The 24,225-nt window shown below is 38.1% G+C and overlaps 1 protein-coding gene across 2 annotated transcripts in view; it reads left to right on the forward strand.

Annotated features, from left to right (window-relative positions):
- The window catches only part of RagC-D (Ras-related GTP binding C/D), a 56,807-nt gene that overhangs the window by 26,882 nt on the left and 5,700 nt on the right, over nucleotides 1–24,225 (forward strand). For both annotated transcript variants that reach the window (XM_076198898.1, XM_076198897.1), the window contains exons 3-7: nucleotides 248–476; nucleotides 12,541–12,718; nucleotides 18,624–18,760; nucleotides 20,661–20,803; nucleotides 22,983–23,131. In XM_076198898.1, the coding sequence (XP_076055013.1) occupies nucleotides 248–476; nucleotides 12,541–12,718; nucleotides 18,624–18,760; nucleotides 20,661–20,803; nucleotides 22,983–23,131 (836 nt within the window). The remainder of the gene's footprint in view (nucleotides 1–247; nucleotides 477–12,540; nucleotides 12,719–18,623; nucleotides 18,761–20,660; nucleotides 20,804–22,982; nucleotides 23,132–24,225) is intronic.

Genomic DNA, 24,225 nt, shown 5'->3' on the forward strand with positions numbered 1-24,225 from the left:
AGGATCACCACAAGCAGGTAACATCTGTCATTGGGCATATTACAGATGAACATATATGAGTATTAATTTATTGTCTAGAGTTATTGATTTTCTCTCTAAAATTTATATGTTTAATGAAAATCTGAATATAGTCTGCACTTCTAGAATATTATATGACATTTAAGTGAGTAGTATGATGATGATATTTTGTTTCTGGACTTTTTATTCTTTTAGTGTTTACCAATTTTTTTTTTTTTATGTTTTGCAGAAGTGGGAAATCATCTATTCAGAAAGTTGTTTTCCATAAGATGTCCCCAAATGAGACCCTCTTCCTTGAATCCACCAACAAGATTGTGACTGGCGACATTTCCAACTCTTCTTTTGTTCAATTTAAGATTCTTGATTTCCCAGGCCAGATTGATTTCTTCGAGCCTTCTTTTGACTCCGAGAAAATCTTTGGGGGACAAGGAGCCTTAGTGTTCGTTATAGATGCACAGGTCAGGATTTTCTTTTCATGATTATGAATACAAGTAAAGATGTTTATTTAGTAGAAATATTACTGCTTATAACCAGAATGTAAAGTTCCAAGTCTGTGTTTATCTTCAGTCTTTCATCATACTCTGCTATATTTTACTCCTTTCCCTCACGCTTTCTTTTCTTGTTATCTTCCCATTACTCCTAATTGTCTTTGACATTCTTCTCACATTTTATCCTCCATCTCTTTCTACTCTTCCTGTCTGTCCTCCCTGTCCATACTTCCAGACCTTCCTTCCATCCTCTATTTTTTCTCTCTCCTTCCTCTCTCTTTGTTTCATTCTCTCTCACTCTGTCTGTCCCTCTATTTGTGTATCTCTATGTTTCTATTTCTCTATCATTGCAGTGTGTGTATGTGATTTAGTATGGTCTTGGATCATGTGTCGGACAGCTATTACCCTCCCAGATGAGAGTTCAGAGCTCATATATGACTGACTGATCTCTTGGTAATGTTGTGATCTTACCCACACTCACACACTCCCAACTCCCCACCCACAAGAGTTGGAATAATGGCTCACAGCGCAGAGGGACTGAAATCATTTCAGCCTTGGGTGGGATTTGAACTCAGACTGCTGAAATAGGGTTAGAAATGCTACTACTTTTTTTTTTTCCATGTCCTTAATTTTCAATTATCATATTTAGGGGTGGATAGAGTGAACATGAGGGGGCAACTGATGATGAGATGGATGGCTGTAATGAAATGGCTAGACAACTTTATGGATGGGGATGACTGGGTGTAATAGACATGGAACTGCCTAGTGTAGGCCGTATGGTCTCTTGCAGTCTCGTTCATTCTTATATTCTTAATGAAAGGGGCAAAGGGAAAGAGGGGGATGTCTGTTGAGGAAGGAAGGGAGAAGGCAGAAGATGGAGTGAGTGGAGAATGGTTGTGTATGGATGATACTGTGACGAATGGAAAGGAGTGGGTGGGGGATGGGGAGGTTAGGGAGTGGTTATGTGTGAATGATATTTTGATGCAGCCCTGTTTTCAATGTTTCTGCATGAGAGGACAGGGTTGCCAATTAAATGAAGTGGGTTTGCTGTGGATGTGCTGTGTCTTGCTGTAGTGGTTCTTACCTAGGGCAGTGGGCAAGGTACAGGGATGACCCATCATCCAGAGTCAGTAGTTCTAGTTTTGACAATCTCTCTCCATATGCCATTTGTGATAGTGTTGGGGCCATCTTCGTAGTTGTTCTCTGGATTCTCTCAATTTTCGTTATGTTCTTTTTAGTACTGGGTGACCATAGTCTTGCTGCATACTCCAATTTAGGCCTTATCAGTGTGACTGGTATTATCTTTACCATTTCTTCATTCAAGTAAGTAAAAGCCACTGTTATTCATCTTAGCAAGTTATAGGTTTCATCAACAATTTTGTTTATATGAATGTCAGGGAATGTGTCTTTTGTGATGATCACCCCCAGGTCTTTTTCAGATACCACTTCGTTATTTCCTTTTCACCAATTTTATATTGTCCTGATATCCTTTTTTTACTTTTTCCAAATTCCATTATGCTACATTTCTTAATGTTGAAGTCCACTTCCCACTTCTGACTCCATTCCCAGACCCTGTTCAGATCTCTCTGTAGTGAGTCACAGTCCATTTCAGTACTCACTTTCTTGAACAATTTTGCATCATCTGTAAAGAAGCTTATGTGACATTCCACACCTTCGTCCATGTCATTCACATAGATAGCAAACATTATTGGAGCCAGTACAGATTCTTGTGGAACTCCACTAATTACCTCTTCCCAAATAGAACTCTTATCTACTGAGCACTCCATCCATTTCAGTAGTTTTCCTTGTATCCCTCCGATGGTTTCCAATTTTCATAATATTTTTTTGTGAGAGACTTTATCAAAAGCTTTTTGTAGATCTAGGAATGCACAATCAGCCCATCCTTCCCTTTCTTGTATTATGTCTAGTAGTCTTGAGTAAAAACAGATCAGATTTGTGGTACATGATCTTCCCTGTCTAGATCTGAATTGTCTTGGATTTAGGATATTGTTCTCCTCCAGATGTTTTATCCATCTACTTTTTATAACCTTTCACAAATTTTAGCTACCGTGCTTGTAAGGGAAACTGGTCTGTAAATTGTTGGGTCTTTCTTATTTCCTCCTTTATAAATTGGTACAATATCAGCATTATTCCAGTCTTCTGGTATTTTTCCTTCTTTGAGCAACTTATTATATTGTATATTTTGTCTATTAGTTCTTTACATTTTTTTAATATCCAATTTGCCATTCCATCTGGGCCATGCAATTTCCTGACATCAAGGTTAATTATTTGATACATTATTTCTTTCTGTGTTACTATTATTTCCCATGGGGATGGATTTCACTTCTCTCCCTTCATCCTGATGTTGTATTTTCTCTCTAGTGAAAACTGACTTGAAGTGTTTGCTAATACTTCAGCCATTTCTCTGTCTTCTGTGTATTCCATATTCCCTTGGCATAGTTTATTATTTCCTGTTTATTTTTTAGTTAACCATTTACATATCTATAGAATAGTTTTGGCTTATCATTACATTTTTCTATTATGTCTTTTTCATAGTTTATTTTTCCTTCCCTGCATATTTTTACACATTTGTTCCTTTAAGGGGGTCGTCGCGCTCGAAAACGAACTTCGTAAATTATGATCGGAAGTTCGCGAATTGTTAATATGTTATATATACATATACTGAGATGTTCACCACCAATTTTCATATCATTTGGTTGAAAAACAATGAAGTTATTAGTAAAAAACAGTTTTTGACCAATTACAAAAGTTCTATCTCCTCACTTATCCATTGACTGAGCATGCTGAAATAAATTCCACAAATGCTCCATAGCAATACCTAAAAAATCATTGTGGCGTTTTTGGAATTTCCTCTTAGTTTAGGAGAAAGAATTTTTTTTTTTAAACGTGTCATATTTTTTTTCAAAATGCAATATATCAACTTCTATCACGAAAAAAAAAATCCCCACAATAAAAAGTTTGCAAATTTATTCAGCTTTCAAATGATCCAAACCCCATTAAAATCGCCCGAGTAGTTACGGAGGAGATAGAAAAAATGTAGAGAAAAGGGTAGTTTTGAGATATTGAGCTTTGAAGTTCAAAATACATTTCCTTGCATTTTTTTGTATTTTTCATTTCGATTTTTTTCTCTGCGCCAATCTTCATGAATTCTATGTCATTCACATGTTATTATAAAGTGTAGCTGGTACCTGATTCCCCGTTTTACGAGGTATCAGGAGGTCAGAAGGCGAGGGTTTCAGGAAGTGACGTATCTCATTGTCTCCAGGTTTGCTTAATAAAACCCCCCGGCTTGAAATCGGAGCTGAAAGATAGTTAGATAGAGATAGATAGACTTTATTTGGCAATGAATCAACGTTTTTGTCTTGTTCAAGTGCTTTTGTAATGATGGAATTGACTCTAACCATGTGAGAAAGAAGATTATGTGTCCTTCCAAAGTTATGATCAATGACAGTCGCTCTTGTGATGAAAAAAAAGCACACGGAGCGTCATTTGTAGTCTCGTGACGTATGACACGTATGCTAGATGGTTGCGGTGGCGTCGTGTGAGAAACGAGGATAAGGGGGGCGGAGGAAGGGTTAACACATGTCCCGCTTCGCGCGTCGCGGGCTGGCGCAGCAGCAGCACTGTTCAAGGTCACTGCTATGAGTCGTCACCAGTATCTCAATGATTTTATTCAGTTTCTTAGCTTTCATGAAACACACACGCTTCTTCTTCGAATGTTTAGGCATTCTTGAAATGATTATAGCTTCAAATAAAAGTAAATAAAAGTTCTATATATCTATCTATCTCCAAGGAACGAGAATTCGATTTCTCTCCACAATGATTCGCTCAACTTACGTACCGAGTGAACAGATCGCAGACTAGGATGTGTTTCCAAGTAGTGTATATTAGAAAATAACAAAATACAACGCATTTGTGCCATTTTTATTGCGATGAAATAACTTAATCGAACATTTGTGCAGCGAAAGTGTACTAGAAAGTGGGGGTGGGGGGCAGAAAAATAGCCATAACTCCTTTATTTTTTGGTATTTCGCTGAAATATTTCAGGACTGGCTTGCCAAAGGCCACTAGATGACAGGGAATTTTTTTTTCGAATATTTCGATTTTTTTCGGAAATTTATCGCGACGACCCCCTTAATTAATATATATTAGCCACTTTCTAGTTTTTTTTGTCCTCTCCATCTTTTCCAAGCTTTATCTCTTCTGTCTTTTACTTTGCTGTACCTTCTATTAATATACACCTTTTCCTGTTTTTGTTTTTGGACATCCACTCCTTCTTTGTAGATTTTCATAAGAATCATCCACTCCTTCCATGACCTCTTGTTTTTCCATCGTCATTTTTTAGTAAATCATTCCTATCAAGGATTTCCATCCTTTTCATGATTCTGAATATAGTCAGTAGATCACCTCTTTCTCTTCTCTGCTCCAGTGTTGGTACATACATACATACATATACCAAGGGTTTTTCCCCCTTACAAGGGAGGTAGCCAAAAAGAAAAAGGCATAAAATTATTCCCACCCATTCCATCCCTAAATACACTCTACTCCCCTCCACCCTCCCTCTTATCTTAGCACCTCCTGGATGACGGGTCATCCCTGCACCCTGTCCACTGCTCTGGGTCAGAGGTAGTGTCACAAGGCACAGCACAACCACAGCAAGGCTGCTTCATTAAATTGGCAACCCTCCCTCTTGTGTCCCCCCATGCATAAAAGGAGAAGATGGGGAGAAATCCCTTCGGGCTGCGTCAAATTTTGCTCACACAGTGTTGGTAGTTCCAATTTTGATAATCTTTGTTCATATGTTAATTTGGAAAGAGCTGGTACCAACTTTGTCATTGCTCTTAGTATTCTTTCTAATTTCCTTATATTCTTTTTAGTACTGGGTGTCCATAGTGTCGCTGTGTATTCCAGTTTTGGTCTAATCAGTGTAACTAATATTTTTTCAATCATTTCTTCATCCAAGTAGTCAAATGCCACTTTCATTGACCTTAATAGGTTGAAGGTTTCTCCGACTATTTTGTTTATATGTTTATCCGGTGTCATGGCTTTGCTGATTATTACTCCAAGGTCCCTTTTTGAGTGCACTTTTTTGATTTCTTCTTCACCAATTTTATAATGTTTTGAAATTCTGTTTTTACGTTTTCCAAACTCCATTATGCTATATTTCTCGATATTGAAATTCACTTTCCATTTTTGAGTCCATTTCCAGATTTTGTGCAGGTCTGATTGTAACGAATCACAGGCCTATTCTGTTCTTACTTTCTTCAATATTTTTGTGTCATCTGCGAAGAAATTCATATAACATTCAACTCCTTCATCCATGTCATTTATGTATATGGCAAACATGATTGGAGCCAGCACCAACCCTTGTGGAACACCACTTGTCATTTCTTCCCATTTCGAATATTTGTCTCTAATTACTACCCTCACTTTTCTCCCAGTCAGGAAGTCTTCCATCCATTCCAATAATTTATCTGCAATGCCACCTATAGATTCTAATTTTTTCTTATTAATTTCTTGTGTGGTACTTTGTCAGATGCCTTTTGTAGGTCTAGATAGGCACAGTCTGCCCATCCATCCCTCTCTTGTATTATATCTATTAGTCTCGAGTAGAAGATTAAGTTTGTTGTACATGATCTTCCTTGTCTAAATCCAAATTGATTTGGGTTTAGTATAGATTTTTCTTCCAGATGTTGTAGTATTTACCTAGTTGTATTTACCTAGTTGTATTTTGCGGGAAGGGGAGCTATGCTCGTGGTGTCCCGCCATTGTATCTCGCAGTGTCTAGTTTGCTTTTAAACTCATGAATGGTTTTTGCGCATACTATTTCATTATCCAGTTTGTTCCAAGTGTCCAAAACTCTATGTGGAAAACTGTTTTTCTTCAGTTCTCTTCTATAGCTATGTTTTTTTATTTTCTTTCCATGTCCTCTTGTGTTTCTCTTGTCCCAGTTAAGTAAGTCCTCTCTATCAAGTATCTCTGTGCCTTTCATGATTCTGTAGATGGTCAATAGGTCACCTCTCTCTCTTCTTTGCTCCAGTGTCGGTAACTCCAGTTTAGCCAATCTCTCCTGGTATGATAGGTTTGCAAGTGCAGGTGCCATTTTTGTAGCTGCTCTTTGGATTCTTTCTATTTTCTTTATATTCTTTTTGGTACTGGGTGACCACAATATCGCCGCATACTCTAGTCTAGGCCTTATCAATGTAACTAATATTTTTTTTATCATGTCTTTGTCCAAGTATGCAAATGCCATTTTTATTGATCTTAGCAAATTGTAAGTCTCCCCGACAATTTTGTTAATCTGTTTATCATAGGACAAGTCATTTGTGATAATTACTCCCAAATCTTTTTCGGATCCTACTTTCTTTACTTCCTTGGTTCCAATTGTATATTTTCCTGATATTCTGTTTTTGCTTTTTCCAAACTCCATTATGCTACACTTCTTAGTATTAAAGTCCACTTCCCATTTCTGACTCCAGTTCCATACCCTATTCAGGTCTTCTTGCAGTGCTTCACAGTCCTTATCAGTTTCTACTTTCCTTAACAGTTTGGCATCGTCAGCAAAGAAGCTCATGTAACAGTTCACGTCCTTGTCCACATTCATATAGATAGCAAACATTATTGGTGCCAGTACAGATCCTTGTGATACTCCACTGATCACCTCTTTCCAATCTGAATATTTTTCTCTGAGCACTACTCTCATCTTTCTACCAGTCAGGAAGTCCTCCATCCATTTTAGTAGGTTCCCTTGTATTCCTCCTATGTGTTCCAGGGGGAGAAAGCCTTGGTATATGTATGTATGTATGTACCTTGTCAAAGGCTTTTTGCAAGTCTAGGAATGCACAATCAGCCCATCCATTTCTTTCTTGCACTATGTCTATTAGCCTTGAGTAGAAGCATATTAAGTTTGTGGTGCATGATCTTCCTTGTCTGAACCCGAATTGTCTTGGGTTTAATATGTTGTCTTCCAGATGTTTTACCCATCTATTTTTGATGATTTTCTCACAAATTTTGGCTATAGTGCTTGTTAGTGATACTGGCCTATAGTTGGTGGGTTCTTCCTTGTTTCCTCCTTTATATATTGGTACAATGTTAGCATTTTTCCAGTCATTAGGTATCTTTCCTTCTTTGAGTGAGCTATTTATTATGATGTGTATTTTGTCTGTTAGTTCTTCTTTGCATTCTTTTAGAATCCAATTTGCAATACCATCCGGGCCATGTGATTTTCTGATGTCCAGTTTTGATAGATGTTCTGATATTTCTTTTTGTGATGTTGTGAACTCACTCATGTAGGGAGATTACTTGTTATTATCTACATCCCAATTTTGTATTTTCTCTCTGGTGAAGACAGATTTAAAGTGGTTGTTCATGACTTCGGCCATCTCTAATTCTTCTGTGTATTCTATATTTCCTTGGCGTAGTTTCACCATTTCCTGTTTGGTTTTAAGTTTACCATTCACATACCGATAGAATAGCTTGGGTTGATCTTTGCATTTATCTATAATATGTGTGTGTGTGTGTGTGGTCTCAGGTTATTCACCTCTTTCTTCCACTCTTCTTTCCTACAGCATTCTTCCCTATTCTTTCACCCTTCCCTTTTTTTCCTTTTATCCACCTTATTCTCTATCATGTTTACCCTCTCCTTTGCAACTATTACTTGCTTTTTTGTACTGATGAATTTCAGTTATACAATTTTTACTTACTTCCTTGTCACATATTTTGTAACATGTTTTACAAGTTTGTGTCAACTAGAGGCATTAGTATGTACTGCTCATCCACTTTGAGAAGTGGAGACACCTATTTTTCAGAATCTAATTCTCCATCTTTCCTTAACCTCCAACTAGAGGCACTACTTTGTAGACTGGCCACAAGATTTTTAGAGATCATTGAGTCTGGCTAGTAAATTTTGCTAGTCTGCTTGATGCTGCAGGGGTCATTAAAGATATCTAAAGCTACAAATTGATTACAGAGATCCCTCTTGTATCTGATTACACTATATTGATCCTCCCCCATATCTGGGTATTCAAATCACCTGCCACCATTTATTTATGATACTACCTGTAGAGGGCTAAGTGATGCCACTAGTCTCATGGAATTTATATGTGCATATTTTTACCATATTAAGATTAGTTTTTTCTGCTGTATTTTCACAGGAAATATTGTCATTTCATGTTTAAGTACAATATATATATATATATATATATATATATATATATATATATATATATATATATATATATATATATATATATATATATATTTAAATTTCAGAGTGTTTGAAGAAGGGAGGTACAGTAATAGTGGACTGGCTAGTGAGGTTGTTTAATGTGTGTCTAAGGGAGAGTAGAGTGCCAGAGGACTGGAGGAGTGCCTGTATAGTTCTGCTTTACAAGGGAAAAGGGAACAAATGTGAGTGTCATAGTTTCAGAAGGATCAGTTTATTGAGTGTAGTTGGGAAGGCATATGGGAGGGTTTTAATTGAGAGTATTAGGAAAGGAACAGAAGGAATAATTGGTGAGGAACAGTGTGAGTCTAGGATAGGTGGGGTTTATGTGAATCAGATTTTTGTGGAAAGGCACACCTGTGAGAAAGTTTTAGGAAAAGATAATGATGTTTTTTGAGCCTTTATGGATTTGGTTTGGACACATGGAAAGAATGAGTGAAGAAAGACTAGTAAAAGAGGTATGGAAGGCAGATGTGGAGGGAGTGAACATGAGGGGACGTCCTAGGATGAGGTGGATGGATGGGGTGAAGGGGGCTTTGGGGAAGAGGGGAATGTCTGTTGAGGAAGGACGGAAGACAGAGGTGAGTGGAGAATGGTTGTATATGGATGATGTTGTGATTGCATGAGGAGGAATGGGCGGGGTAGTATGTGTGATTAAATTTTGACGCAGCCCGAAGGGATTTCTCCCCGTCCTCTCCTTATATGCAAGGGGGGACAGAGAGGGGGGGTCGCCGATTTGATGAAGCGGCCTTGCTGTGGATGTGCTGTTCTTGCGACACTGCTTCTGACCCAGGGCGGTGGGCAGGGTGCAGGGATGACCCGTCATCCAGGAGGTGCTCAGATGACCCGTCATCCAGGAGGTGCTCAGATGAGAGGGAGGGTGGGAGGGGTGTGGAGTGTATTTAGTGATGAAATGGGTGGGAGTGTTTTTATGCCTTTCCCTTTTTGGCTACCTCCCTTGTAAGGGGGAAAAAGCCTTGGTATATGTATGTGTATGTTATGGATTTGGAAAAGGCTTATGACAGTGTAGGCAGAGAGGCACTGTGGGAGGTATGGCAGATATATAGGAGTGGAGTAAAGGTGTTAAAGGCAGTCATGAGTTTTTACAAGAGTAGTAGAGCCTGTGTTAGAATTGGAAAATGAGAGAGGAAGTGGTTTGAGGTAAAGGTGGGAGTGTGACAGGGATGTGATAAGGTAATGTGTCTGTTCACTGTATACATGGATGGGATGGTGCAGGAGGTAAATGTGAAGGTAATGGAGATGATTAAAGAAAATGGAGAATAGTAGGAGTTGAGGCAGTTGTTTACTGATGACATTGCAGTTATGGTAGGGTCAGAGGAGATTAACTGCTTCTGTATGATGATGCCTATGTAGGTGTCATGAGGCACAAGTGGGTACTCAAGGATGCCGGCGTCATCGACGATTCTAATCAGGTATTACAACAACGAAAGTATCAAGGATACATATCAGCTTAACCACTAGCTACAAGTGGGCTTGGTTCTCCGTAAAAACGAGATTAGGATGGCAGTTAGCAGTCGACTCAAATCCTGCAGGAGTTAGATTAACTCCGAGGTTAGAGAATCTTATAGTCTCATTAGCTCAGTTGGTAGAGCGTTGGATTTGCTCTTACACAAGTCTCAGTTCGAGTCGGGGGACAATTGTTAGAATTATTTGATTGACATCACTGTCACTGGCAATTCTATTCAGATATATATATATATATATATATATATATATATATATATATATATATATATATATATATATATATATATATATATATATGTCTCCAAATTTGCTGGTAATACAAAATTGTATGGAATGGCAAATGATCACGTAAACCAATTAGATATTCAAGAAGATTTAGATAAACAATAGCAATGGTCTGAAAAGTGGCTAATGAAATTTAACACAAGTAAATGCAAGGTTGTGCACATAGATAAAAATAACAGTAAGTACAATTACAACTTATTTGGAAATTTGTTAACAAAAGTGGATAGTAAAAAGGATCTCATTGTATTTATTAGTAACGATCTCAAATCATCTAAGCAGTGTATTTCAGCCTTTGAGAAAGCAAATAAGATACTAGGACTGATTGCGTGAACTTTTGACTTCAAAAGTCCATTATGCTGTTTCCGTATGGTCACCGAATCTCGAGAATTAATGACATTGACAGATTGGAAAAAGTACAATGGTGAGCCACAAAACTGATACCAAATATAAAAAATAAATCATATGAAAATTTACTGTTTTCCCTAAAAAAATGTAGATTCAGAGGTGACTTGATACAGATCTTTAAGAATCTAAAGGGAATTGACAACATCAAAAGTGACAAAATTTTCACACTGAATGAGAATTCGATAAGAAATAATGGTCTCAAACTGTCAGGAAATGATTCAATTTGGAAGTGGGTAGAAACAACTTCGCCAACCGTGTATTTAGTGAATGGAATAAACTTCCTGTAGAGGCAGTGCAGTGTAGTTCAGTTTGAAGCTTTAACCTCTTCACTCCGGGGCACATTGCACGTCTGGCAGCATTAGCTGCCTGACGTGCGATGTTGCGTCATAATAATCGCATTATAAAAAATAAAGTCAGTGCTCAATCGTTCGTTCTCTTTCACACGTGTATTTTGATAACCATAGAAAATTGATGAAGCCAGTTTAGAGAGAATGGAGATTAAGTAGGTATGACTACAATAAATATAATCAAGATGCCAACGTCGGCATCATCGAGTACCCACTGCTCCTCGTGCTGCCTACGTAGGCATCACCATATGGAAGTGGTTAAGATTCATTTAGATAAACACCTAAGCAAGATGCTGTAATGCTGCCACCAAGTTTTCCCACTTGAGTCATATGAGGCGACAAAAAGTGGGACGGGGGTTAGGACTTGGAATCCTGCTACCTGTAGCCCCACACGGGGACATTTCTAAAAAAAAATTAAAGTCATAAGAGGCTCTAGGAGTTTTACGAACCAGTACCCTAAGGGTTGGGTCTTTTAATGTGTGTGGATGCGGTACAGATGAGAGTAAAAGGGAAGAGATAGGCAGTATGTTTGTGAGAGGAAAGATGAATGTGTTGGCATTGAGTGAAACTAAGTGGAAAGGGAGAGGTGAATGTGTGTTTGGGAGTGTAGTTGGGAGGTTCTCAGGAGTGAGGAGAGGACGATGAAGAGAAGGGGTGGCTATACTAGTAAGTGAAGAGATAGGTAAGTGTGTAGTGCAGTGGGAGAAGGTTTCTTTAAGGTTAATGTGGATGAAGGTGAAGCTGGGAAGGGAGATGTGGGTTTTTGTAAGTGCATATGGGCCTGGTAGTGAGAAGAGTGTAGAGGAAAGGGAGGCTTTTTTGATGGATTTAAATGAGTGCATAGAGTGCCACTGGCTTATAGTAGTAGGAAGGGAGCATTTAGTTAGAGTGGGGAAATACAGTTGAAGCTGATAGAGAGAGAGATCTTGAGTTTGGTATGGAAGCTGAGTGTCAATCACCTGGGGTTGCAACTCCAGACAGAGTTGGAATAGTATCAAGAGGTTTCTGGAGAGGCAGAAGGGGGTGATTCTTTTAAGCATCCATCGTGCAGGATCACCTGTGGACCTGTCATTGGTTCCAGATCTTTGGGAGGGTCTAAGAACCATTGATGGCTCATGTAGGGCTGTAAGTTTCCAGTCATTGAATTTTAAAATTACAATTATTATCACCTTTTGTTTTGCCTATCCTGTTTCCTTGATCATGATACGAATAAGTGTCACTGACACCTAATTATTTCAGTCCATGTCTATTTTTGCACCTACAGGATGACTACATGGAAGCACTTCAGCGTTTACATCAGACAGTCTTGCGTGCATACAAAGTCAACCCTAACCTGCATTTTGAAGTCTTCATTCATAAAGTGGATGGACTCTCAGATGATATCAAAATCGAAACTCAGCGAGATATCCACCAGAAAGCCAATGATGATCTATGTGATGCTGGTATGTCTTGGTTTTATGCAAGTGTTTACCATATCTCCTTTGATATAAGGATTGACAGAATTTTGTTCTTTTATGAGCAATGATAGTAGGTATAGATAGTAATGAAAGAAATACCATGCTCTCATTTGGTTAATTGAAAGATTGGCACCTAATATCAATGTAACATCATGAACACAATCACTCCATACAACCTTCTCATAATATTCATTGTCAAATACCTATTTATCATCACACTATTCATTATACCTGAACAGTTACTTATTTCTTTCCTTGTACTGGGACCAATGACAGGCATCTGCTTGTGGTAGTCCTTATGTAAAATCTAGTCTCAGACTGAAAAAAGGAGGTACAGTGATGGTGGACTGGCTGGTGAGGTTATGTACTACAAACTTAATTGGCTTTTACTCAAGATTTATAGAAATAATACAAGAAAGAGATGGTTGGGCAGACTGTGCCTTCTTGGACTTACAAAAGGCTTTTGACAAAGTACCACATGAAAAGCTACTAAAAAAATTTGAAACAATAGGTGGAATACAAGGAAAATTATTGGAATGAATGAAAGACTTCTTGGGTAAAAGCTAATTAAGTTTGTAGTACATGATCTTCCACTTCTAAATCCAAATTGTTTGGGGTTTAGTATGTTGTTCTCTTCCAAGTGTTTAATCCATTCATTTTTAATGATTCTTTTGCATATTTTTGAAATTGTGCTTGTAAGGGATACCAGTCTATAGTTTGTTGGATTTTCTTTATCTTCTCCCTTGTATATTGGTACAGTACAGCCAGTCCTCGCTTAACAACGATCTCTTTTAGCGACGACTCGGAGTTACGACGGCTTCTTAAAAAAAAAAAAGTAAAAAATTGTCAAAAATATTCTTTTACTGCATTCGAATCTTCGCGCCTACCAAAACACATGTGATCACTACTCATCAGTTGTAGCCGTAACACGCTTCTAGCGTGTCTATACTTAAATTTGCTCCAAGTTTTTAGTGATTTCTAGTTAACAGTATACAAGTTCCATTCATGATGACTGGAAAACGAAAGAATACAAATTCTCCTACTGGATCCGGTCCTAAGAAGCAGAGGAAAGCCATCGACTTAGATATAAAAATGAAAGTCATTAACGAGCACGAGGGAGGTAAGAAAGTCCAAGCTATTGCTGACAGCCATGGCTTCTCACATTCAACTATCTCTACAATTCTCAAGAACAAAAGTAGTATCAAAGAAATGGCAAAATTATCGACAGGATACAGCGCATTGTTAACTAGGCAGCGAAAAGGATTGGTGCATGAGATGGAGAAAATGCTTTCGGTGTGGATTGATGACAATATCGAGAAAAATATCCCTGTGAGTCTTGGTTTGATTCAAAGTAAGGCGCTGAGCATCTTCAACACCCTTAAGACACGTGAGGGTGAAGGATGCACTGAAACTTTCACAGCAAGCAAAGGATGGTTTCAACGATTTCGAACTCGATTCAGTTTGCATAATCGTGGAGTTTATGGTGAAGCTGCGAGTGCAGACGAAGAGGCAGGCAAATTATTTATTGAAGAGTTGGACAAGATAATCGAAGGAGGCTATCATTGCCACTAGTAGCCAGCAAAGATGCGTGTGTCAGGAAAAACGGATGCATTCTTGCTGGCACTGCGTTTGTGCTGCGTTGCACGTCCACAAACCGCGTCGTGTGAAAGGTCCCATTGAAAGTTAAAACGCGGCGCACCCGAACGCGCGTACGGAAACGCTCGTGTGAAAGCGGCCTTAGCTGTATAATCTTACTGCATAGAAGCGATGCCCAGTTAGTTCTTTCATTGCACTTGTAGGCACATGACGTGCCCATGTATATTAGACGTTAAACCTAATAAATGATTGATGTGGTCCCCTCGAGTATCCCTGCACCTACAACCACAGTAAGATGGACAGTAAGTAAACAAACATACAAAATGTATTAATATACATTCCCTTAATAGAATAACCTAGCATGTAGCACTTTGTCACTTTGCCTACTTCCGAATCTTTGTTTATATGCTCATACATGTATGTTTCTCAATGGATCCTCGTTTAGCGACGAAATTGCTTAACGACGGGGTCTTCTGAACGATACTCCGTCGTTAAACGAGGACTGGCTGTATTTGCAGTTTTCCAATCTTGTGGTGCTTTTCCTTCTTTGAGTGAGAAGTCAATTATCTTGTGTATTTTATCTGTGAGTTCATCTATGCATTCTTTTCATATCCAGCTCGCTATTCTGTCTGGCCCATGGTACTTTCTGACATCAAGTTTCTTTATTTGGTCCTTTATTTCTTTTCTGTGTCACTGTTATTTCTTTCATTTTGGGGGATCCTTCTTGGTACCATCATCCCAGATTTGTAAGCTTTCAACTGTAAATACAGACTTAAAGTGTCTGGTCGTTACTTCAGCCATTTCTACATCTGTGTACATATTCTTTATTTCCTTCACGCAGTTTCATTATTTCTTGTTTGTCTTTTAGTTTATCGTTTACATATCTGTAAAATAGTTTAGGTTGGTCTTTGCATTTTCTTATTATATCCTTTCATAGTTTCTTTTTTTCCTTTTTGTGTATATCTACATATTCATTTCTCAATTTGATGTATGTTTACCATTTAGTCACTTTTTTGTCTTTTTTCCATCTTTTCCAGGCTTTGTCTCTTCTATCTTTAGCATTGCTACACTTCTTATTATACCAACACTTTATGTAAACCCTTTTTTGTTTCTGCTTAGGTACATGTTTATCTGTTCCCTCCTTATATTTTTCTTTAAAAATGTTCCATTTCTCTTCCATCTTTGTTTCATCATTTGCAAATTTTTCCCAACTAGTGTTTTGAAAGAAATTTCTGAGTTTTACAAAATCAGTTTTGTTGTATGTTAATCTTCCTTCTCTGTGTTTCTCATTTCTTCTCATAGCATTTTGTTCCTTAAGCTTGAACTCTATTAGTATGTGGTCACCCTTCCCAATTGGTGTCTTATAATTTATTTTGTCTACAATTTCAGGCTCAGAAGTGAATATCAAGTCTAGTCTCAATGGTTCTTCATTGTGTCTATATCTAGTGTTTTCTTTGACCCATTGAGTCAATGTATAATCAATGGTCAGATCTAGTAGGATGTTGCCCCATAGTTCCTCTCCACCTTTTATTGTCAGTTCTTCCCAATTTATTTCCTTTGCATTAAAGTCACCCATAAGTACTATCTTTTCTCCATATTTAAGTGTCTTGTTTAATTCATTCTTTGTGTATTCCAGTAATTTTAAGTGTTCACTGTCAGGCCAAGTCTTAGTTTTTGGGGACACATACAACTATGAACTTTCTGCTTTTCATACTGCTGTTTTCAACTTTGTGATCAGTTCCACATTTTCTTTATCTTCTATCTTTGTTACATTTAAGCCCTTTCTAGTCAATAACATGACTCCTCCCCCCTGTTTATCCATTCTATTTTTCGACCAAAGGTTGTATAAACCTTGTCCCACCATACTTGATTGTATAGAACCTTTCAGTTTTGTCTCCACAATTCCCATTATGTCTGGTTTCTCTATTGACAAAGAGACATTTGATTCATTTATTCCAGAAATCATAACGTCCATGGTTGTAAATGCCGCTTTTAATTTGTTCTTTTTTTCTCTTTTTTTGGTTTATGTTTCCATTTTTCTGATGTACCATTTTCTCAGTCTCAGATCCAGTACTCTTCAGAATTTTTTTTTTTTTTCAGTGTCTGATCTTTTCTCGTTTTTTCCTTAGCTTTATTTCTCAGTGCCCTGTCTCTCTATTTCCTTTTTGTTCATTTCTTTTTTTACCCACACATTTTTGTAATTTTCACTGCTAGTTTTGCAGCTTTTGATAGTATTTCCTCCACAATCATTTGAATACTTAGTTTGATTTTTGTTGGCCTGTAGTTTTTCTTTGGAGTATGTACATTATTGATTTCCTTCTCCAAATTCTACCCCTCATCCTGAACTGCTTTCAGTATCTCCTTCACAATTTCTTTCTCTTCTTTTTCTCTTTGGTATTTGTGTACATTGTGTTTTTCTTTAATACCGTAAACCACAATGCATCTCTTTTTGTCCACTGTGTCTCTCACCCAGTTTTCCTTTTCTTTGATCACCTTAATCACTGTTACCTTTGCATTCTCTTCTACCTGCCTGCTGTACTATTTCTTTGAATGAGAGTTTTTGATTTTCATGTTTCTGTTTCCACTGATTTTTTATTTCATTAAGATCGGTCTCTTTCATTTATTCTTCCATCTTTGCGGTTACTGCTTGTAATAGTTCTTTGACTCCTTTCTTGAGTTCTTCATTTTTGTTTCTAACCTCATTTTCCTTTCTTTCATTTTCTCTTTTAATCATACTCAGTTCACTTTTTAGATCATTTAATTCTCTTATTATCTCATTGTTGGTTCTGTATAAGTTTGATACCTCTAATTGCAAAGCTTTGTGGTCTAGTTTTAAATCAATCAATTCTTCTGCCAAGTTGTTGATGTCTCAATTCTTAATGCCCTGCTAATCTTAGTATCTCTTTCCATGTCCATAATTTTATCCATTGCTTCCCCTTCCCTCCGAAATCCTGAAAATACATCAGAATTGTACCTGTAGGTCGTCTTCAGAGTTACGGTAATACATGTTTTCTTCGGGATTACTTCCAGTGGCCACTCCACTCTTGTCATATCCAATCCCCTCTTAGTTGGTTCATTAATTTTTTTTTTTTTTTCATCTTTACTACCCTCCATTCAGTCACACAAAAACATAATGCTACATCCCAAAAATAACAAGGCATTTTTCCTGATTCAGCAACAAAGTGCTAGGTCAGAGCTTGATGTTTGGACCACTTTCCTCTACAATGACGTGTATGTATGTGTACAACCTTCTCTTTGCATTTATGGTGGCTGCATAAATTTTATGACATTATTTTAGGGGAGTGGGGCTTGAAAAAGCTGTCAGATAGGGTAGGTTAAAGAGTGGTGAGATTGTTTGGTCATATGAAAATAATGAGTGAAAAAAGACAAGCAGGAAAGTGTGGATCGAGTGAACTTTAGAGGAAGACCAAGAATGAGGCGATTGGACAGGTGTGAAGAGGCATTGGATCCAAGAGGAATCTCTTGAGCAAAGAAGAGAAACCAAAAGATGTGAGTAAATGGATGAAGAAATAATGTGGCATGAAGGGATGTTCATATCTATTCCATGATTTTTTTTCCTAGTGGATGGAGGCGGTACCATATCATGTAGTGAAGGTAAACCAGGTTTGGGTATTGGACCTTGTTGTGGAAGCACTGGATCTTATCACATTATTGGACCTGAGCAGTGTGATGGGAACAGGGATGACCCTTCATGAGATGTTGAGATGAAAGGGACAATGAATGGGCTTTGGATGGGTGTGGGATGGATGTGTGGATGTATGCTTTGACTCTGCAGTCATTCTTATAAAGGGGAAAATGCCATTTGGTATGTATGTATGTGTGTATTATTTTAGGGCCAGAGTCATACATCATTCCTTTCTGATTTAATACTAATTGCTGTTAAAATAGAGAATACTGAAAATTTGTGATTTTTATCATCTTTTCCTTATGCTACCCGCCTACACATCTGTACAACCTCAAAGATTTCATTTCTTTGATGTGATATTGTCCCCAAGGATAGAAGCACTGGTTATTACTCATGAAACACAAAAATTTCTCTGTATGCTATTGCTTGCTCCATTTACATATATAACCCAAAACACTGAAAAGTCTCCTCTTCTTCAAGTCTCTCATCTTCTATGCTCACAACTAGTCTGTTGTCATTATAAAATGTGATGATGTATAGAATTCTGTCAAACTCCAAGCTGTGTAAAATAATTGCATAATTTCATCACAGATTGGTGATTTTTAAAACACTTGCTTTCCTACAGAAATCTTGTTTTTGTATTTACAGGTATGGAACAGATTCATTTAAGTTATTACTTGACTTCAATATATGACCACAGCATATTTGAGGCCTTCAGTAAAGTGGTGCAGAAACTTATTCCTCAGCTTCCAACATTAGAGAATTTGCTCAATATCTTCATTTCAGTGAGTATGAAGTCATTTTCCATCATATGGATAAAATTTTATATGCCTTTCATGTTATACATGGGTTGATACTGAATAATGGATACAATACATACAAAACAATCTATACAATCTGGGAGTGTGGTGGGTAGAGTGTTGGGAGTGATGAATGTTCCAGGGAGGGAAGGAGTGTCTCTGCTGGTAATTGATGAGATAAGAAAGCACATGGTGGAGTGGAGGGAAGTGCCATCAAGGTTAATGTGGGTGAAGGTAAAACTGAGATGGGAGAAGTGGGTATTTGTGAGTGCATATAGACCTAGTAGTAAGAAAAGTGCAGAGGCAAGGGAGAGGTTTTGGATAGATATAAAAGTGTTTGGAGAGTTTTGGGAGGAATGTAAATGTAGGGGTGTTGTGGGATCTCAATGCTATGGTAGGGGATGAGTGAGTAGATGGAGTAATAAGGAGGTTTGGGGTGCTAGGTAAAAATCTTTCTGGAGAAATGGTGTTGGAGATGTGTTTATAAAGGGAGTTGATAATAGCATACCCAGTGTTTAAGAAGAGAGCAATGCATAAGTATACATGTGAAAGGGTGGTGGATGAAAAAGATGGTTGATAGGGCATTAATGGACCATTTAGTGGTATCCAAAGGAAGGATAGGAAGAGTTCTGGATGTTCAAGTTTTCAGGGGAGAGAATGGGGGAGCGTCAGATAATATTTTGGTAGAAGGGAAATTGAGAAAAGTGGAGGAGGAGGAATAAGGTGAGAGTGAGAGAGGTGCTGAGAATTAACAAATTTAATGAAAAGGAAAAGGAGAAACAATACCTTGAGAAGCTAAGAGAAGTGTGAAGTTGGTGAGGGATAAAGGGAAGTAGGAATAGAAGAAGAATAGGTATGTTTCAAGAAGGAAGTGACAAAGTGTGCTGAGATTATATTTGGGATGAGGAGATAACTTATGTTACCTTATGGAGATCTCAGCGAACACACCTCAGCTACAGGTACTGCTGCTGGTTCCTCCCTAGCCGTGCTGCTTTCAGTGAAGTGGTATACAATATACCAGCTTTTTGTAGTGGGGTCATGTGTTACTGTAGGATGGTGTGGGAGGTGTCTCTTCAGTTTCTTGTAGGAAAAACATTCAGCCATCTTTTGAATACTTCCACTGTGCAGGATGTGGTGTTCTTCAGGTAGTTGGGGAGACTATTCAAGAGCTTGGGGGCTGCTCTGGTGAAGGAGTTTGCTCAGAGGGATATGGTGTTCTGGTGCTGCTGGCAATTCCTTCAACATAGGAAGATTTCCCTCTTGTCTTTCCTTGGCTGAGTGTCACTCCAGTGTTGGGGACATGGCCCTGTAGCATTTTCCATGTATAAATGATTTGGTGCTGTTTTCTATGCCTTTGAAGTGAATAGAGTTTGAGGTGCTTGAGTCTGCCCCAGTAGTTCATGCCTTTTAGTCTGTCAATCTTGCTGGTGAAGGTTCTTTAGACACTCTAAAATTTCTCCATCTCCCCTATATTGTCTGGGTTCCACAGTTGGTAACAGTATTCAAATTTAGGTAGTACCAGGGTCTTCCATAGTGTAATCATGTAATCCTTGTTTCTTGATGTAAATGGTCTGAGGATCCATTCTGTTAATTTTCTGGCACTGTCAACACAATGAGGGGACAGAGATGGGGGTCACTGATTAAATGAAGTGACCTTGCTGTGGATGTGCTGTGTCTTGCTACATTACTTCTGTATCTTCTTGATCTTGCTTTTATCTTTCAATTTGTGTGGGAACCATGCCACTGTCAAATATTCCAGTCTTGGATGTATTAGTTTTTGTTTTAAATGTAGTTAGCAGATGGAAAAACTGACAATAAGAACATTTTGATGGTGTTTTAGGCACCATCTATGATACTTACTAATTTACAATATTCTTATTTGCAGAACTCTGGCATTGAGAAAGCTTTTCTGTTTGATGTCTTATCCAAGATCTACATTGCTACTGATTCATCACCAGTAGATATGCAGAGTTATGAACTCTGCTGTGACATGATTGATGTTGTCATAGACATCTCCAATATATATGGGTGAGAATGCATTAATTTATCAGAAAAAAAAAAAATAGTCATTTGGTCATGGTTAGCTCAAATTTATTTTTTAAAGTTTTACTATGATGATGATTTTTTTTCCTTTTTATACTTTTTCACATCTATACTAGACTCATGAGGAGAAGCAAATAGGAAATCAGATGTAAAATGGAGTTTGACAATTTTGAAAGGAACAGTAAAATGTTTTGGAAGGAAGAAAAGAGTGAGGGGATGAATCAGGTTAAGAGGAAAAGGTAAAGGATGCAAGTGGACAGATATTAATGGACGTGAAGGCAATAAGGGTAAGATAGATAGAGAATTGTTAGATGTGGAGAAGGTTAGGGAGAGATTGATTGTGGTGCTGGGATTAGCTGGGAAGATGACTGATGGAAGAGGAAAATGATGGGGCTGTAGGAAAGGACAGAGCTGCAAGAAGGAAACCAATCATTTGTCCAGCCAATATCAAGCTCAGAAAGGATTAGACTGTTGAGATGGTGGAGAGACCTGTGACCTTTTGGAGCACTGTCATTTTCCCTGATGAGTCATGATTTGCATTATTTTCTGGCAGTGGAAGAGTGTGGGTCTGGAGACTGTAGTCAAGAGTTTGATCTCAAAAGACTGCAGCCAACAGTGAAACATGGGGGCATTTCAATAATGGTGTAGGGTGCAATTTGGAGTGATGGTTGATCAGAGCTTGTGGAGTGTCAAGGAAACATCAATTCAGGCAAATATATTTATTAAAGGAAGGACTCATTCCAATATTTTCCAGTGGTAGAATGAGTAAAAAGGTCTTCCTATTTATGGAAGATGGAGCTCCTTGTCACACTGCTCAAGCAACACAAAATTGGTTGAGCTAAAATGGAATCAAGAAACTTCCATGGCCAAGTCAGTCCCCGAATATGAACCCTATTGAACACCTCTGGGGCATATTAGACTGACAACTTCACAAAAAGAACAGGAAGCCATCTTCAAAGCCTGAACTCTTAGGAATACTATGGGAAACATGGCAAGAAATCCCTCAAGATGATATTCATGGGCTTTGGGGAAGAGGGGAATGTCTGTTGAGGAAGGACGGGAGAGGACAGAAGACAGGGGTGAATGGAGAATGGTTGTATATGGATGTTGTGATGCATGAGGTGGAATGGGTGGGTGGATGGGGGGTGAGGTAGTATGTGTGAGCAAAATTTGATGCAGCCCGAAGGGATTTCTCCCTATCTTCTCCTTTTATGCATGGGGGGACGGAGAGGGGGGTCGCCGATTTAATGAAGCGGCCTTGCTGTGGATGTGCTGTGTCCTGCGACACTACTTCTGACCCAGGGCAGTGGACAAGGTGCAGGGATGACCCGTCATCCAGGAGGTGCTAAGATGGGAGGGAGGGTGGAGGGGTGTGGAGTGTATTCAGGGATGGAATGGGTGGGAATGATTTTATGCCTTTTCCTTTTTGGCTACCTCCCTTGTAAGGGGGAAAAAGCCTTGGTATATGTATGTATGTAATCACTAGCATGCCTAGAAGGGTCTTTGCATTGAAAGAAGCAAAGGGGATGTCAACCAAGTATTAGTTATTCACATTGTGACCATTTATAAGCACTTTAATTGTATCAGTTGCTTGTTTAATAAATTAAATTATTTCTCTTGATGTCTTCAATTCTATCATGTCTGTGTATGTTGAACCATCATGATGACATCACACAACACTGAATCAGTCTCATATTCACATCAAACCATGCACTCTTCCTATTTCCATGCCTCACGCATAATGAATTACCATGTAAAAGCTTTTGACTGCATTCAAAAGACTTTCCCCCATCCCATATATTCACAATATATATAAGAATAAAGGTGAAATATATACATATTGAATTGGTTGCTCTGAGTTGTTTGTATTTTCCCTGAAATATTAATTTTTCTAATGCAAGTTTACATTCAAATGATGATTTTCCAAGGAGTCCCTGTATAAGAATAACACAGGTTGTAAAGAAACTGTTATTGATAATTTTTAATTCAGTGCAAATGTGTGTTATTCACTCAAAATGAGAAAACTGAAGAATAGTGAAGTACACTTATCAGGCATTACCAAATTGAATAAACCTCAAAGATCCAATAGTGTTATTTTGGTTATTATTCATACCCAAGGTGTCAGAACTAGTATAGCACTCACTTTTTTTTTCTTTTCTTTCAGAGTTAAAGAAGAGGGTGAACAAGTGGCCTTTGACAGAGAAAGTTCAAGTTTAATAAAACTGAACAATGCTACTATACTTTATCTGCATGAGGTCAACAGGTACCTTGCCCTAGTATGTATACTTAGAGAGGACAATTTTGATAGACAAGGTAAGCACATTGTTATATCTTGTAGTCATATTTAAGGACAGTGGTACCTTTGAACTAGAATGCCCCAGAGGTTAAACATCTCCTTCTTATTTTCTTTCTTCTTTGTTTAAAGATGGTAATATCATACAAAGATGGTAGTATCATACAATACTGCATTTTGTGTGTATGATTCAATAAAAAACACTGTACAAGACTGTAAATGTTTTCATAGAGTTAAAATGTAAAAAAAAAAAAAAAAAAAAAAATGAAAGTTTCAGTATGCTGCATATATTACATTAATATTCAAAAGAAAAAAATGCTAAATCAGACATTTTAGAATTCAAATGGCTTCCAGGAGTGAATTGAATTCAAGGTCTAAGGTTCTAATGCATATCCTTCATCCTGAAATGGGATTAAAGGGGTTGTGTCCTCACCTATTCAAAATTAGATACATCACATGCACTAGAAGTGCTGTCAGGGGACCTAGGAGATTAATTTCAGATTCTTATTCCCATAAGATATATACATACCAAAGGAAGATGGCTTGCCAAAGCAAACAACCACTCCACACCCATCCCATACCAATCCACAAATTCATCACCCTTCTCATGTTAGCATCTTGTTCAGGTCAAAGGCAGTGCAGCAAGACACAGCACCTCCATAGCATTTGGACCTAATTTACCCCCACTGTTTCATTATATGTTGACCCCCCCCCCCCAATGACCCACTCAAAAGATTTATAGGGCAGACCTAAGACCCTCTTCACTCCATCCATCCACTTTATTCTCAGTTTTCTCATCTAGCTCACTCCGTCCACCTGTGCCTTCCACGCCTCATTTACTAATCTTTCTTCACTCATTCTCTCCATGTGCCCAAACCATCCCAGTATTCTTTGCGCAATCAACCCTGTCCAGTTTCTTTCCACCTTTGCTCTCTGCCACACCTCATTTATCAACTCTATATATCCTCGTAACACTCACCATACTTTTTTTTCAGTGAGTTGGAAGTAAGTCTTAAGGGAGAAAGAGACTGGAGGAAGTGGATAGTTTTGAGTATTTGGGGTCCCATGTGGCAGGAAATGGAGTAGTGGAGGTGGAGGTAAATTGTGGAATGAG

Source organism: Oratosquilla oratoria, chromosome 15 (assembly GCF_046742065.1).
Source record: "Oratosquilla oratoria isolate Oo_2021 chromosome 15, ASM4674206v1, whole genome shotgun sequence".
Classification (NCBI taxonomy): domain Eukaryota; kingdom Metazoa; phylum Arthropoda; class Malacostraca; order Stomatopoda; family Squillidae; genus Oratosquilla; species Oratosquilla oratoria.